Raw genomic sequence first — 14,886 nt, 5'->3', positions numbered from 1 at the left:
CTGTCTGGCCAACTAAAATGTCAATATGAAGATAAAGCTTAAATTCATGATTGTTCAGTAATACCACAGAACAATGTGACTATGTTAGCATTGTTTAATAAATACTATTTATTCTCACAACGGCTTTAACCCAGTGGTCTTGGAGGACCCCTGCACATTTTAGTAGTTTCTTGCTCTACCATACCAGCTTCGTCTCCAAAAGGGATTTGTTAATCAGCTGATTAGTTGGATCAGGTGTGTTGGGAGCAGGGTAAAAACTAAAATGTGAAGGGCAAGGGGTCCTCTAGGACCGGGTTAGGGAAAACACTGCTTTAATCCACCTAGCGTTAAGCAAATAAACCACGCAACATCAGCATCACTTGCAAATTAATTACTAACCTCGTGTTGTGGATGGTGTCATCTCAGACACCCGCTTGGCTGCAATTTCGTCCGTTTTCGATGTCTTCGCCCTCTTCCACGAGCATTCCAGGTCAGTGCAGGACACGTTTCTCTCAACCCAAATCAACAAGGCTGCCATATGAGGGCACTTGTCTCTGCCGATTGGGCACTCGCAGGTGCTGTACCTCACTGACTGACCCTCAACATGCACCTATATTGAACAAAATTTAATCCTCGCTGTCTCTAACACATCTTCAAGACCTTATCAGTGCTGTATTTAAAATAGCAGCCTAAAGATATTTCTGTAGCGCTAGCACTACCTAGCTACGAAGTGGCAGATCATTAGCTATTAACTTTACTAATCCCACAAAAGCCTTCATATTTAGGTTTTCATCATTTACGTCCAAAGTTATAGCAGTCCTGTGCATTTATTATACAAATACCTCAGTCAGAACATGACATATCATCTTTAAATGCTAATTAGCGAACCTGGCTAATCCGTCTACCTTCTAACTCAGCTCAACTTCGTAAATCATCTTTTTCATGGATGCCTGGACTCTACCCTTGAATATACCACCTGGAAGAACACTTACACTCATCACTCTATTTGAGTGAGTTAAAAGAGTTTAGACCTTTTTTAACCCTCAAAGGTGCCTCACTAAAGAAAGAAGTAAAGGTAAAAAGGTTCACAGGTTCAGCCATAGTCGTTTGCGATTGGGAGTAAAGTTGCGTTTGGCCCCAGAAATGGTCCTAACATCGTTCGTGCCATCACACTTAACAAGCAGAGACTGACACTTTTACTTTGTATTACATAATAAAAACCTGATTTTTATTCATAACTTCAATAGAATTTAAAGTATTCAGCATATTAATAACTTCAATAGCTTTTAAAATATTCATCAAATTGCTCCAAAACAAGTTGTATTTTATCAAGTGTAACCCACATTACACACTACAACTTTTAAACTGACACTTTTACTTTGTATTACATAATAAAAAAACTGTTTTTTATTCATAACTTCAGCATATTTATAACTTTATAACAAGCTGGCATCCATGCTGGAGAACGACTCCCACCCCATGCATGAGACTCTGGCAGCACTGGGCAGCTCCTTCAGTGACCGGCTGCTTCACCCTAAATGTGTGAAGGAGCGGTATCGTAGGTCCTTCCTTCCAGCTGCTGTTAGACTGTATAACCAGCACTGCTCCAGACAGATCACACACACACTTTAAATTATTATTCATAACAATGTGCAACTTTTTCCCATGTGCAATTATTTGTAATTATTTGTAAATATTTTTTCAAATATATTTATTTTTATTATTATTGTTATACACTGTACTTTTTATTGTCTATTTTTTGTGCTTTACTGTCCCTTCGCTGCTGCAACACTGTGAATTTCCCCACTAAGGGACTAATAAAGGATTATCTTATGGCAGATAACTAATAACGGTTTTTGTTGAGCTACAATGACGGAATTTAGACTTAGCATGTATGCTAAAACAATTCAGTGTGGTCAGCCATATTGAGAACATTAACATTTACCTCAGATATGATGACAGATAACTAATAACGTTTTTTATTTAGCTACAATAGCAGAATTTAGACTTAGCATGTATGCTAACACAATTCAGTGTGGTCAGCCATATTGAGTACATTAACATTTACCTCAGATATGATGACAGATAACTAATGTTTTTTATTTAGCTACAATGACAGAATTTAGACTTAGCATGTATGCTAACACAATTCAGTGTGGTCAGCCATATTGGGAACATTAACATTTACCTCAGATATGATGACAGATTAATAATAATGAGTCTGCCATGAGTTAGAAGCTGCTGAAACATGACTGACACTGTCCACAATCGAGCAAGCTTTACATCATCATGGACTCAGATGCTATTAGGTAAGAAAGTAGCTGCAGCTTTAAACTGGAGAGAGTTTAGAGAATATCGAGTCTCTTCAGCTGTGATGAATATCAGGATCATTTCTGTGATGCACTTCGGTATCTCGTCCTGTCTTGAACCTCCTCCTCCATCACATCAACCTCCTGCGTTCCTCCTTCACCACATCCTAAACCTCCTCTCTGGTGCTCCTCTACTACTCCTGCATTCCTCCTTCACCACATCCTAAAACCTCCTCTCTGGTGCTCCTCTACTACTCCTGCATTCCTCCTTCACCACATCCTAAAACCTCCTCCCTGGTGTTCCTCTACTACTCCTGCATTCCTCCTTCACCACATCCTAAACCTGCTCTCTGGTGCTCCTCTACTACTCCTGCATTCCTCCTTCACCACATCCTAAACCTCCTCTCTGGTGTTCCTCTACTACTCCTGCGTTCCTCCTTCACCACATCCTAAACCTCCTCTCTGGTGTTCCTCTACTACTCCTGCATTCCTCCTTCACCACATCCTAAACCTCCTCTCTGGTGTTCCTCTACTACTCCTGCGTTCCTCCTTCACCACATCCTAAACCTCCTCTCTGGTGTTCCTCTACTACTCCTGCATTCCTCCTTCACCACATCCTAAACCTCCTCTCTGGTGATCCTCTACTACTCCTGCATTCCTCCTTCACCACATCCTAAACCTCCTCTCTGGTGTTCCTCTACTACTCCTGCATTCCTGCTTCACCACATCCTAAACCTCCTCTCTGGTGCTCCTCTACTACTCCTGCATTCCTCCTTCACCACATCCTAAACCTCCTCTCTGGTGTTCCTCTACTACTCCTGCGTTCCTCCTTCACCACATCCTAAACCTCCTCTCTGGTGTTCCTCTACTACTCCTGCATTCCTCCTTCACCACATCCTAAAACCTCCTCTCTGGTGCTCCTCTACTACTCCTGCATTCCTCCTTCACCACATCCTAAACCTCCTCTCTGGTGATCCTCTACTACTCCTGCATTCCTCCTTCACCACATCCTAAACCTCCTCTCTGGTGTTCCTCTACTACTCCTGCATTCCTCCTTCACCACATCCTAAACCTCCTCTCTGGTGATCCTCTACTACTCCTGCATTCCTCCTTCACCACATCCTAAACCTCCTCTCTGGTGCTCCTCTACTACTCCTGCATTCCTCCTTCACCACATCCTAAACCTCCTCTCTGGTGTTCCTCTATTACTCCTGCATTCCTCCTTCACCACATCCTAAACCTCCTCTCTGGTGTTCCTCTACTACTCCTGCATTCCTCCTTCACCACATCCTAAACCTCCTCTCTGGTGTTCCTCTACTACTCCTGCATTCCTCCTTCACCACATCCTAAACCTCCTCTCTGGTGCTCCTCTACTACTCCTGCGTTCCTCCTTCACCACATCCTAAACCTCCTCTCTGGTGCTCCTCTACTACTCCTGCATTCCTCTTTCACCACATCCTAAACCTCCTCTCTGGTGCTCCTCTACTACTCCTGCATTCCTCCTTCACCACATCCTAAACCTCCTCTCTGGTGCTCCTCTACTACTCCTGCGTTCCTCCTTCACCACATCCTAAACCTCCTATCTGGTGCTCCTCTACTACTCCTGCGTTCCTCCTTCACCACATCCTAAACCTCCTCTCTGGTGTTCCTCTACTACTCCTGCGTTCCTCCTTCACCACATCCTAAAACCTCCTCTCTGGTGTTCCTCTACTACTCCTGCGTTCCTCCTTCGTCACATCCTAAAACCTCCTCTCTGGTGTTCCTCTACTACTCCTGCGTTCCTCCTTCACCACATCCTAAAACCTCCTCTCTGGTGTTCCTCTACTACTCCTGCGTTCCTCCTTCACCACATCCTAAAACCTCCTCTCTGGTGTTCCTCTACTACTCCTGCGTTCCTCCTTCACCACACCCTAAAACCTCCTCTTTGGTGTTCCTCTACTACTCCTGCCTGGTGGCTCCATGCTCACAACTCTTCTCCTCATGTAACTTTTATTTCTCCTCTGAACATCTCAAACATCTCAAACTCACCTCACTAACTTTGTCTCTGAAATATCCTTCCTGTGCTGCACCTCTAATGAACTTGTTCTTCATCTCTGCAGCATCTTCATCTCTGCAGCATCTTCATCTCTGCCACCTCCAACTCCCTCTCCTGTATTTTAGTCAGTGCCACCGCCTTCAGGTCCTACACCGTACCAGACCTCACCAGTCATGTAGTCCGTCCTTCCTCATTCCTGCCCTTAACACCGTATCATATGAAGACCAGCAGTGAGGTTCAAAGTGGAGGGGGAACTGCATCATGGACCAGCTCTGAGTCCGGCCTTCCACTACTTCTCCATCAACACACCATAATGCTGCTCACAAATCCTCACCTATCTTCTCAACCTAGTTTTTTTTTTCTCTTCTCCAGATCTTCATGCTGAGGTTGATGAACTTTATTCCTCTGTAGATGCTGCAGCTCTTCACATCACCCTGATTCTTAAAAACTGGAACAATTTCGCTTCCTCTTCACTCCTCAGGCATCCTCGTACATTCCATCATTTTGTTCATCTGCTTAAAAACTCCACAACCATCTCTCCTAAACATCTTCATGTCTTCACCATGTGATCTGAGCCAACTGCCTTTCCACTCTTCATTTTCTTTTTAGCTGCCCTCACTTCCTCCTTGCTAATCCAAGGCACTCTCTGGCTCACTATCTGTACGTTCTCCAACCTTCTCTCTCCAGCTTTCTTCATTCATCATCATCTCAATAAACTCCTTCCATCTTCTCAGAACACTGTCCTCATTTATCAGCACATTCCCGTCTGCATCCTTTATTATTCTAACTCTGTTCTACTGTCTGGTAAATCCCTCCAATTACCTTCCTTAGTCTCCAACTTCTTATTCAGCTCACCATACATCCTTTACTCAGCCTTCATCACTCCTCTCTCTGCCTTACTCCACATCTCCTCGTACTTCTGTCCACTCTCTTCACCTTTCTGGAGATACCAGTTATTTTTTGGCAAGTTAATTTTTTTTGCACTTCCACCTCGAAGTCTCTTTTACTTTGTTCCTCTGTCTACACCAAGTATTTTACTAGCTGATTCCTCTGCCACTTTACTGGTCATATCCCAGTTGTACGGCACCCTTTTACCATTACGATCTTCTTTTAACCATCTAATCCTTGGTTCTAGAAGCTGATGCCAGTGAGGTAGGCTGCCACCACATCTGCTCTGGCCATTTTTGGCTATTTATTTTTTATTTTGTGCTCTTTTATTGGCTCTTACCTTCTTTTCTTTTTACTAGTTTCTTTAGCTAGAGATGCCAAAAGTCTGCCCTCTTTCAGAGCAACAAAAATACCTTACCCAGTTCAGGGAAGAAAGGAAAAGAAACGTGTGGAAGAGAAGTTGAGGTCTAGAAAAAAAGAATCTTCCGAGATCCACCGAATTAAATTTAAACCTTTAGAACGACTCGGTTTAGTGTTCGTCTTCACAAGTCTAAGTTCTCTGTAAGTTGCTGTTTCAAGCTGGTCACTACAGTTAGAAGTCCTCTCAGGTGTCCTTCAGTAGAGTTTTACTCCAGTTTGATTTCAGCAATCTGAAAGAGCCTGACGCCTTCACCAGCCAGAAACATATGCTTAGCCTAAGTCTGTGTGCTAGCACCGCTGCAGTTAGGCTAAAGCATTTTTATTTCATAGCCACATTTATAGAGAAGTGACACTAATAACAGCAACATATCAAATATCTCTTTATTAAAATAAAACTGCTATTATTACCATTACAATCATATTAATTCATTATAAACCTGCAACATCACTAATGTTTATTTCAATAGAAAAACTAAATACAATAAAAACATAAAAAATCAGTGACCACAAAATATTCCACATTTATAAAAGAAAATGTTTTAAAGATTATTTAAAGTAAAAAAAAGGAGCTTTTACATGTAGAATTTTAAAGGAAAACTTTCACTCACTCACAAGAAGGATTTATATCAGTCAGTCCACATACTGGTATGTTTTTGGGAGGTGTGAGGAAACCCTCTTAAGCCACTGTACCACCCGACTGCAGAGACTGTGGGTTCATTTATTAAAATAAAAAGAAACAGCTGCACATACTAAACATTACAGCTGCTGCTACATTAATAGGAACACTTGGTTTGTACCACATTCCCAAAGAAATTACCGTTTGTTTATTCGGTACAATTCAAAGTGTCACACTTGTGTTTCTTAAAATTTGTTAAATTAGCAAAACTCTTTCCACACTGTGAACACTGATATGGTTTCTCACCAGTGTGAATGCGCTGGTGGGTTTTGAGACCACTCGGAGTATTAAAACTCTTCCCACACTGTGAGCACTGATAGGGTTTCTCACCAGTGTGAATGCGCTGGTGGGTTTTGAGATCACTCTGTTGATTAAAACTCTTCCCACACTGTGAGCACTGATACGGTTTCTCTCCAGTGTGAATGCGCTGGTGTTGTTGGAGATAATTCTGTCTCATAAAACTTTTCCCACACTGTGAACACTGATATGGTTTCTCTCCACTGTGAATGCGCTGGTGTGTTTTAAGACCACTCTGTTGATTAAAACTCTTCCCACACTGTGAACACTGATATGGTTTCTCTCCAGTGTGAATGCGCTGGTGGGTTTTGAGATAACTCTGTGTATTAAAACTCTTTCCACACTGTGAGCACTGATACGGTTTCTCTCCAGTGTGAATGCGCTGGTGTATTTTGAGATTACTCTGTTGATTAAAACTCTTCCCACACTGTGAGCACTGATACGGTTTCTCTCCAGTGTGAATGCGCTGGTGGGTTGTGAGAATATTTTGTGCAATAAAACTCTTCCCACACTGTGAGCACTGATACGGTTTCACTTCACTGTGAATGCGCTGGTGTTGTTTGAAATGATTCTGTCTATTAAAACTCTTTCCACACTGTGAGCACTGGTACGGTTTCTCTCCAGTGTGAATGCGCTGGTGTGTTTTGACATGACTCCGACTATTAAAACTTTTCCCACACTGTGAGCACTGATAGGGTTTCTCTCCAGTGTGAATGCGCTGGTGTATTTTGAGTTCACACTGGAAACCAAAGCTCTTCCCACAATGTGAGCACTGATACGGTTTCTTTCCAGTGTGAATGCGCTGGTGTGTTTTGAGATTACTCTGTTGATTAAAACTCTTCCCACACTGTGAGCACTGATACGGTTTTTCTCCAGTGTGAATGCGCTGGTGTTTTTTTAGATTACTCGTGGACCTGAAGCTCTTCCCACACTGTGAGCACTGATACGGTTTCTCTCCAGTGTGAATGCGCTGGTGTTGTTTGAGATCACTCTGGAACCTGAAGCTCTTCCCACACTGTGAGCAGATGTTTCCTTCTTGCTGTTTCCCCTGGTGAGACGTGTTAATGCTGACAGGACCAGAGGACGTTTGCTGATTACTGGAGCTTCTGGTGGGCGTCAGGTTCTCACGTTCAGTCTTAATCTTCACCAGCGCATCATATTTAACATCACTGCAGCTCTTCATGTGATCGTGGAGATGGTTGTTCATTTCTGAAACAGAAAACAATACTGAATCAATATTTGTAACATTATAAATAATAAACATTGTTAGTAAAAGTCAAAAAGGGAATAAAAAAATAATAAAAAAGTCAAGTACAAATTGTACCGGATCCAGGCAGGGAAACGTGTTACAGGAACAATAAAATCAGAGGCTTATCAGAGCAGTTTAGAGTGAAATGTGCTCACAAGTGTAAGAAAAAAATGAACCTTATAGCAGGATAATATGGGAAGTCGTTTTAGCTTTAAATCCTCCTTTACTCGATATCAGGAATTCAATTTTTGATATCAGAAAATATTTTTTTACTAGTTAAAATTCTATTCAAATGAGTCTGTTTGAATATATCCAATAGTAGCTCATTGTCACTGCATGTGGGAGTGTCTCCAAATATTCAGGGTTGCCAAGTCTGCAATAAAATCTGAGTTTGATGAATGAATATATAATAAAATGACAATGGATTATATTAAATTGAATAAATTTTCTTAATGTTTGCTTTAAGTGTTTAGCTAATCCCAATGTAGTTAATATTTTTTAGTTTTGGTTATTGAAGCGCTTTTGTTGTTGCCATCTGTAAGATGACCTCCATAGGTGTCTGGCAACCATGCTCCCATTACACTGACCCTAGACCTGCATTACACACATCTGACAGTGATTTATCATAAAATAAACACAGTAAAATGTTATTGGAGATATAGAATGCCAGTTATACTGTCTGTAATCTGTATTGTGTCAGATTCATGAGATGACTTGAGACATTTACCATAAAGCACCGTTATATTCACTGTGGTGGCTATATCACATGGACACAATTAAAAATCTGTACACCATTTTTTTCAGGATTTTCGTCTCTTACACTCTTATAAATCACTGTCATGTGAAACACTGAGAATCAGAAACTTTGTCTTAAACACGCATTGCAAGTGATTGGAAATCAAATGTAATTATCAATAATTGACTTTAGTTAAAAAAAATCTCCCATATGTTTATTTCACAGTATTGACATCTAAGATCTGGTTTTTTTTCCCTTAAATACAGTGGAACCTCGGTATATGTCTGCTTTGGTACAAGTCCAACTTGTTATACGTCCTGTTTGGATGTGAAAAATTTAGCTTGGTATACGACCTTTGTTTGATTTTGACCCGTACAAGTTCTAGCACGCGAGTCGTATTCCAGTCACGACACCGTGACTAAATAACTTTTTATATACGTATGTTTTAAACGTTAATCTTTCGCGCGTAGTTGATATAGAGTGTTATTTTGTCTATCGTAAAAAAGCGCTTGTGTTTACTAACATAAATCCTTGCTTGTGAAAACTTCTGCTACCGGCATCCGAACGAAGCCTGTTTTAGTTTGTTTTGTAATTCAGCGAATAAACATCTTATTCATCCAGAATTAAAACCGCTTTCTGTCCGCACGAAGCACGTTTGTGTTTGGTTGTGTTTTGTATTTTAGCGATTAAACACCTTTGTTTTGTGGGGAGTTATAACCGTTTTCTGTCCGTAGGAAGCGCGTTCTGTTTATTTATTTTGTACACCAGCACATAAACACCGTTTTCCTTTAGAATTACAGCCGGTTTGTCCGAACGAAGTGCGTTTGTGTTTGTTTGGTTGTTGGTTTTATATTCCAGCTCATCATCGCCTGTTTCGTCCGGAATTAAAGCCGTTTTCTGTTCTTAGGAAGCGCGTTCTGTTTATTTGTTTTGTACACCAGCGCATAAACACCGTTTTCCTTTAGAATTACAGCCGGTTTTGTCGGAAACAAAGCGTGTTTGTTTGTTTTTGTAGTTCAGCGCTTAAACACCTTTTGTTTTGTGGGGAGTTATAACCGTTTTCTGTCTGTAGGAACCGCGTTCTGTTTGTTTGTTTTGTACATGAGCGCATAAACACCGTTTTCCTTTAGAATTACAGCCGTTTTGTCCGAACGAAGCGCGTTTGTGTTGTTTGGTTGTTGGTTTTATATTCCAGCTCATCATCGCCTGTTTCGTCCGGAATTAAAGCCGTTTTTCTGTGACTACCAGCAGAAGCGCCGGTGAAACCAACATAAACATCAACTTCAACTCATCTACTAAAGCTAAGTACTTTTCTCTGTTATTATGGCCCCAGCAGGAGCTTTATATCCCTGTTCCGAGTGCAACATGTTCAGTTATTCCTTCTCCGTGTTTAGTGATAACTTTACATGTGATAAGTGTAGATTAGTTGTTAGTCTGACGGAGAAGATCTCAGTGTTAGAAGGGCGCATTCGGGCATTAGAACAGACTACTACTAGTGAGTGCTTAGATTCAGCTGTAGCAGTCCCGAATGCCAGCAGTTCAGGTGTAGAACCCCAGACTCCGGCATTAGAGCCCTCACAGCGGGGCGACTGGGTGACGTCTAGGCGACATAGTCGTAGGGCAAAGCACCGACCATCTCAGTTGCACGTGTCCAACAGGTTTTCCCCACTCAGTGACCCACCCGCTGAGAAGCCTGTTAATGTAAGTGCTCTGGTTATAGGAGATTCTCAGCTCCGACACGTGCGCATTGCAACCCCCATAGAGACACCAGCGACCATAGTCACCTGTATTCCGGGGGCCAGGGCGCCTGACATCAGAGCAAATCTGAAAGTGCTGGCTAATGCTAATCGTAGATTTTCGAAGATTGTTATCCACGTCGGCACTAATGATGTTCGCTTAGGGCAGTCTGAGGTTACTAAGAGTAATGTTAAAGAGGTGTGTGAGTTAGCTAGGTCGATGTCTAAGGCAGTAGTGTGCTCTGGCCCCTTACCGATTCGACCCAGTGGCGAAACCTACAGCAGGTTGTTGTCGCTGAACCGCTGGATGTCTAAATGGTGCTCAGAAAACTGCATTGATTTTGTAGATAACTGGTCCACCTTTGAGGAAAGGCCTGGTCTTTTGAAGCGGGATGGTGTCCACCCCACGTGGGAGAGTGCTGCTCGCATTTCTTGCAGCATAGGTGACAGGCTTTACCACCGCGTTAGTGTAGCGGCAGATAGTGTTAAATGACTATCCAGAGCCAAGACCAGGCAGCAGACAAACAGGCCTAACCAACTGTCTGCGAGTCGCCATCGGACGTCACCCGGAATCCTTAGGTCACAAACCGTTGAGACAGTGTCTATTTACCGTGGCAGGTGTAAGCCAAAACTAAATCAAAAAGTATGTCATAATAACTTAATTAAAATTTATCTAAATTAGCATCATGAAAACCATAGTAAAGCTAAACTAAAGTTAGGACTTCTAAATATCAGGTCATTTGCATGCAAAACAGTAATTGTAAATGAAATAATTACAGATAATAGTCTTAGTGCACTTTGTTTAACTGAGACCTGGGCTAGACCTGATGAGTATCTAGGTTTAAATGAAGCATCTCCTCCGGGTTACAGTTATGAACATAAGCCACGTCTTAGCGGTCGTGGTGGAGGAATAGCCACAATTTATGATAAAGACATACAAGGGGTTGGACAAAATAACTGAAACACCTGTCATTTTAGTGTGGAAGGTTTCATGGCTAAATTGGACCAGTCTGGAGGCCAATCTTCATTAATTGCACATTGCATCAGTAAGAGCAGAGTGTGAAGGTTCAATTAGCAGGGTAAGAGCACAGTTTTGCTCAAAATATTGCAATGCACACAACATTATGGGTGACATACCAGAGTTCAAAAGAGGACAAATTGTTGGTGCACGTCTTGCTGGCGCATCTGTGACCAAGACAGCAAGTCTTTGTGATGTATCAAGAGCCACGGTATCCAGGGTAATGTCAGCATACCACCAAGAAGGACAAACCACATCCGACAGGATTAACTGTGGACGCAAGAGGAAGCTGTCTGAAAGGGATGTTCGGGTGCTAACCCGGATTGTATCCAAAAAACATAAAACCACGGCTGCCCAAATCACGGCAGAATTAAATGTGCACCTCAACTCTCCTGTTTCCACCAGAACTGTCCGTCGGGAGCTCCACAGGGTCAATATACACGGCCGGGCTGCTATAGCCAAACCTTTGGTCACTCGTGCCAATGCCAAACGTCGGTTTCAATGGTGCAAGGAGCGCAAATCTTGGGCTGTGGACAATGTGAAACATGTATTGTTCTCTGATGAGTCCACCTTTACTGTTTTCCCCACATCCGGGAGAGTTACGGTGTGGAGAAGCCCCAAAGAAGCGTACCACCCAGACTGTTGCATGCCCAGAGTGAAGCATGGGGGTGGATCAGTGATGGTTTGGGCTGCCATATCATGGCATTCCCTTGGCCCAATACTTGTGCTAGATGGGCGCGTCACTGCCAAGGACTACCGAACCATTCTGGAGGACCATGTGCATCCAATGGCGGTGCCGTGTATCAGGATGACAATGCACCAATACACACAGCAAGACTGGTGAAAGATTGGTTTGATGAACATGAAAGTGAAGTTGAACATCTCCCATGGCCTGCACAGTCACCAGATCTAAATATTATTGAGCCACTTTGGGGTGTTTTGGAGAAGCGAGTCAGGAAACGTTTTCCTCCACCAGCATCACGTAGTGACCTGGCCACTATCCTGCAAGAAGAATGGCTTAAAATCCCTCTGACCACTGTGCAGGACTTGTATATGTCATTTCCAAGACGAATTGACGCTGTATTGGCCGCAAAAGGAGGCCCTACACCATACTAATAAATTATTGTGGTCTAAAACCAGATGTTTCAGTTATTTTGTCCAACCCCTGTAGAAGCACATTGTAGTTCTACAATTCCAGACTGTTTCTCCATCTGTTTCACTCCAGTAGCACTGCTGTGTCTGATCCACTCATACCAGCACAACACACACTAACACACCACCACCATGTCAGTGTCACTGCAGTGCTGAGAATCATCCAGCACCTAAATAATACCTACTATGCGGTGGTCCTGTGGGGTCCTGACCATTGAAGAACAGGATGAAAGGAAGCTAACAAAGTATGCAGAGAAACAGATGGATACTGTCTGGAATTATAGAACTACAAAGTGCTCCTATATGGTAAGTGGAGCTAATAGAATGTACAATGTGTGTAGAAATAAGGAGGTGGTGTTAAGGTTATATATTGATTGCTTTCAATACAACTGTGTAGGTATAAATGATGTTCAGGGGGGGAGAAGTGCTCTTTTGTGTTTACCTCAAGATAATTTCTTTCACATTTTCAGTGTCATTATCTGTTGAGTGTTTACTGTGAAATATTTAATTATAGAAGATATTTCGAGCTCTAACAGTTGTTATTGCCTTGGAATGGCAGCCTATTTTTTGTGTTATTGCCTTTGGAATGGCAGTTTGTTTTTAAAGTGTTTTATAACTTTAATAAATAACTTATTCTTACATTGGTGTTATTTCATGTTTTGTGAATTACATGCTTAAAATTTTTAATTCATTCATTTTTTAATTCATTGGTTTAAATGATCTTGACTAAGATTGACTAGCAGTTTGACACACTTTTATCTTTTTTTCCTAAAAGCAATAAGTTGTCTACTATCATATATTTTGTTATGGTTAAGTTGGTGGACCTTAATCAAATTATATTACTAACACTAATGTAGTATGTAGAACTTAAAATATTGTAAATTGTAAATATTATATATAAGTTCAGAAAACTTAAAATGAACACTAAAAAAGAGTTCACTGAAAATATAATTGTTAAGTACAGTATACTTAAAAAATATATTACATAAACTTAAATTTTCTTAGGTAATCAGTTAAACAAAAGTTTTGAGTTTTCTGAACTTATTTGGTTTTACAGTGTAGTTTGTACTATAGTATGCAGTATGATTAAACTGAACCATCTTCTGGTTTACTGCTTCATCTTGGAACTTGCTGTCAGTTCAATTCTCTTTTAAGAGCTCTTCTAAACTCAAGTCCTCTCAGGTTTAGAGCTTCTGATGTTAATATGATCTGAATATTCTGTATTTTCTACACTTTGGTTAAAAAGTGTACTAAAGCAACAAAGCTGAAGTATCATGAAGTGATTTAAAAACATGATCTTGGATGATCTGAAATCCATGACTGATGCTCTGCACGACCCACTCCACCCATTATTGAGTACCATTATTTTGGTCCTGAACTGCATCCTACAGCATCTGGAGCTCTCACATGTTCACCTGTATTCTGTATGTGGACTTCAGCTTTTCTCTCTACACCATCATCCCTGAACGACTCTCAAATAAACTAATGCAGCTCAACGTGTCTCCATCTGTCCACCAATAGATTATTAACATCATAAGGGACTAAATGAGCAAGTAAATGTGTCTGTGATCTACACCAGCTTTACACCACTGTGACCCTGATCAGGATGAAGTGGTTGTTATTATGTTAATAATAATAAAGCTTGTATTTAGGAGAAGTAGTGAGTGAGTGAGGTGTTTCCTGTACAGAGTGAATGATTGTACTGTATCACATCCTCCCCCTCAGCACCTGCAGTCGGTCCCAGCTGCAGCAGTGCAGTTACTGTACACTTCCACTCACCCAGGTTTTTGTACCACCATATAACACTGTGTAAAGACACCACTACCACTGATCTCATGGTAACTCTGACAGTAATAATCTCCTGCATCTCCAGTCTCAATTCTACTGATGGTCAGAGTGAAGTCAGATCCAGATCCACTGCCACCGAAACGATCTGGAATACCTGATACTCTGCTGCTAGTCTGCTAGATCAGGAGTTTAGGAGCTTCTCCAGGTTTCTGCTGATACCAGTGTAAATAACTACTACTAGGAACAGCAGGACTGGTTTTACAGTTGATGGTGACTGAAGCTCCTGGATCAACATGTTTTACTGCAGGACTCTGAGTCACAGTCACCTGACCTCTGGATCCTGAAAACAATAAGAAGAATAAAGACGTTCACTACATGAAGAACCATGTGGAGTTTGAAGATCATCTAGTGGATCTTCTCCACATGGCAGAGCCTCCTCACCAGTAGAACATCAAGCATCGTGTTACCTTGAGTGCAGAGAGCCAGTGTGCAGATGAAGATGGAGATGAAGGTCATGGTTGAATATGTGCTAACAGAAGCTTGCAGATGTTTCTACTGAACTGCAGTGATGTGAGAACAGTGTGCAGCAGCACTGCATTGATG

General features: G+C 41.7%; 1 protein-coding gene and 2 gene segments (V, D, J or C); 1 reads left to right on the top strand and 2 right to left on the bottom strand.

Moving 5' to 3' along the window:
• The window catches only part of LOC134317488 (Ig kappa chain V region Mem5-like), a 111,669-nt gene that overhangs the window by 66,828 nt on the left and 29,955 nt on the right, over positions 1-14,886 (bottom strand).
• LOC134317528 (Ig kappa chain V region Mem5-like) overlaps positions 1-14,886 on the top strand; it is an 80,304-nt gene that overhangs the window by 64,949 nt on the left and 469 nt on the right.
• Positions 6,549-14,799, bottom strand: LOC134318106 (zinc finger protein 239-like; the record flags this gene model as incomplete). Its single annotated transcript, XM_062998865.1, has 4 exons — positions 14,751-14,799; positions 7,752-7,813; positions 7,140-7,652; positions 6,549-7,070 (listed from the first exon to the last, which is right to left on the bottom strand). Coding segments are annotated over exons 1-4 (1,146 nt in total), but the record flags the coding sequence as incomplete, so codon positions are not given.

Source organism: Trichomycterus rosablanca, chromosome 1 (genome assembly GCF_030014385.1).
Source record: "Trichomycterus rosablanca isolate fTriRos1 chromosome 1, fTriRos1.hap1, whole genome shotgun sequence".
Classification (NCBI taxonomy): Eukaryota; Metazoa; Chordata; class Actinopteri; order Siluriformes; family Trichomycteridae; genus Trichomycterus; species Trichomycterus rosablanca.
Note: the sequence above shows the minus strand (reverse complement) of the source record. Positions and strands in the feature narration are given on the sequence as shown.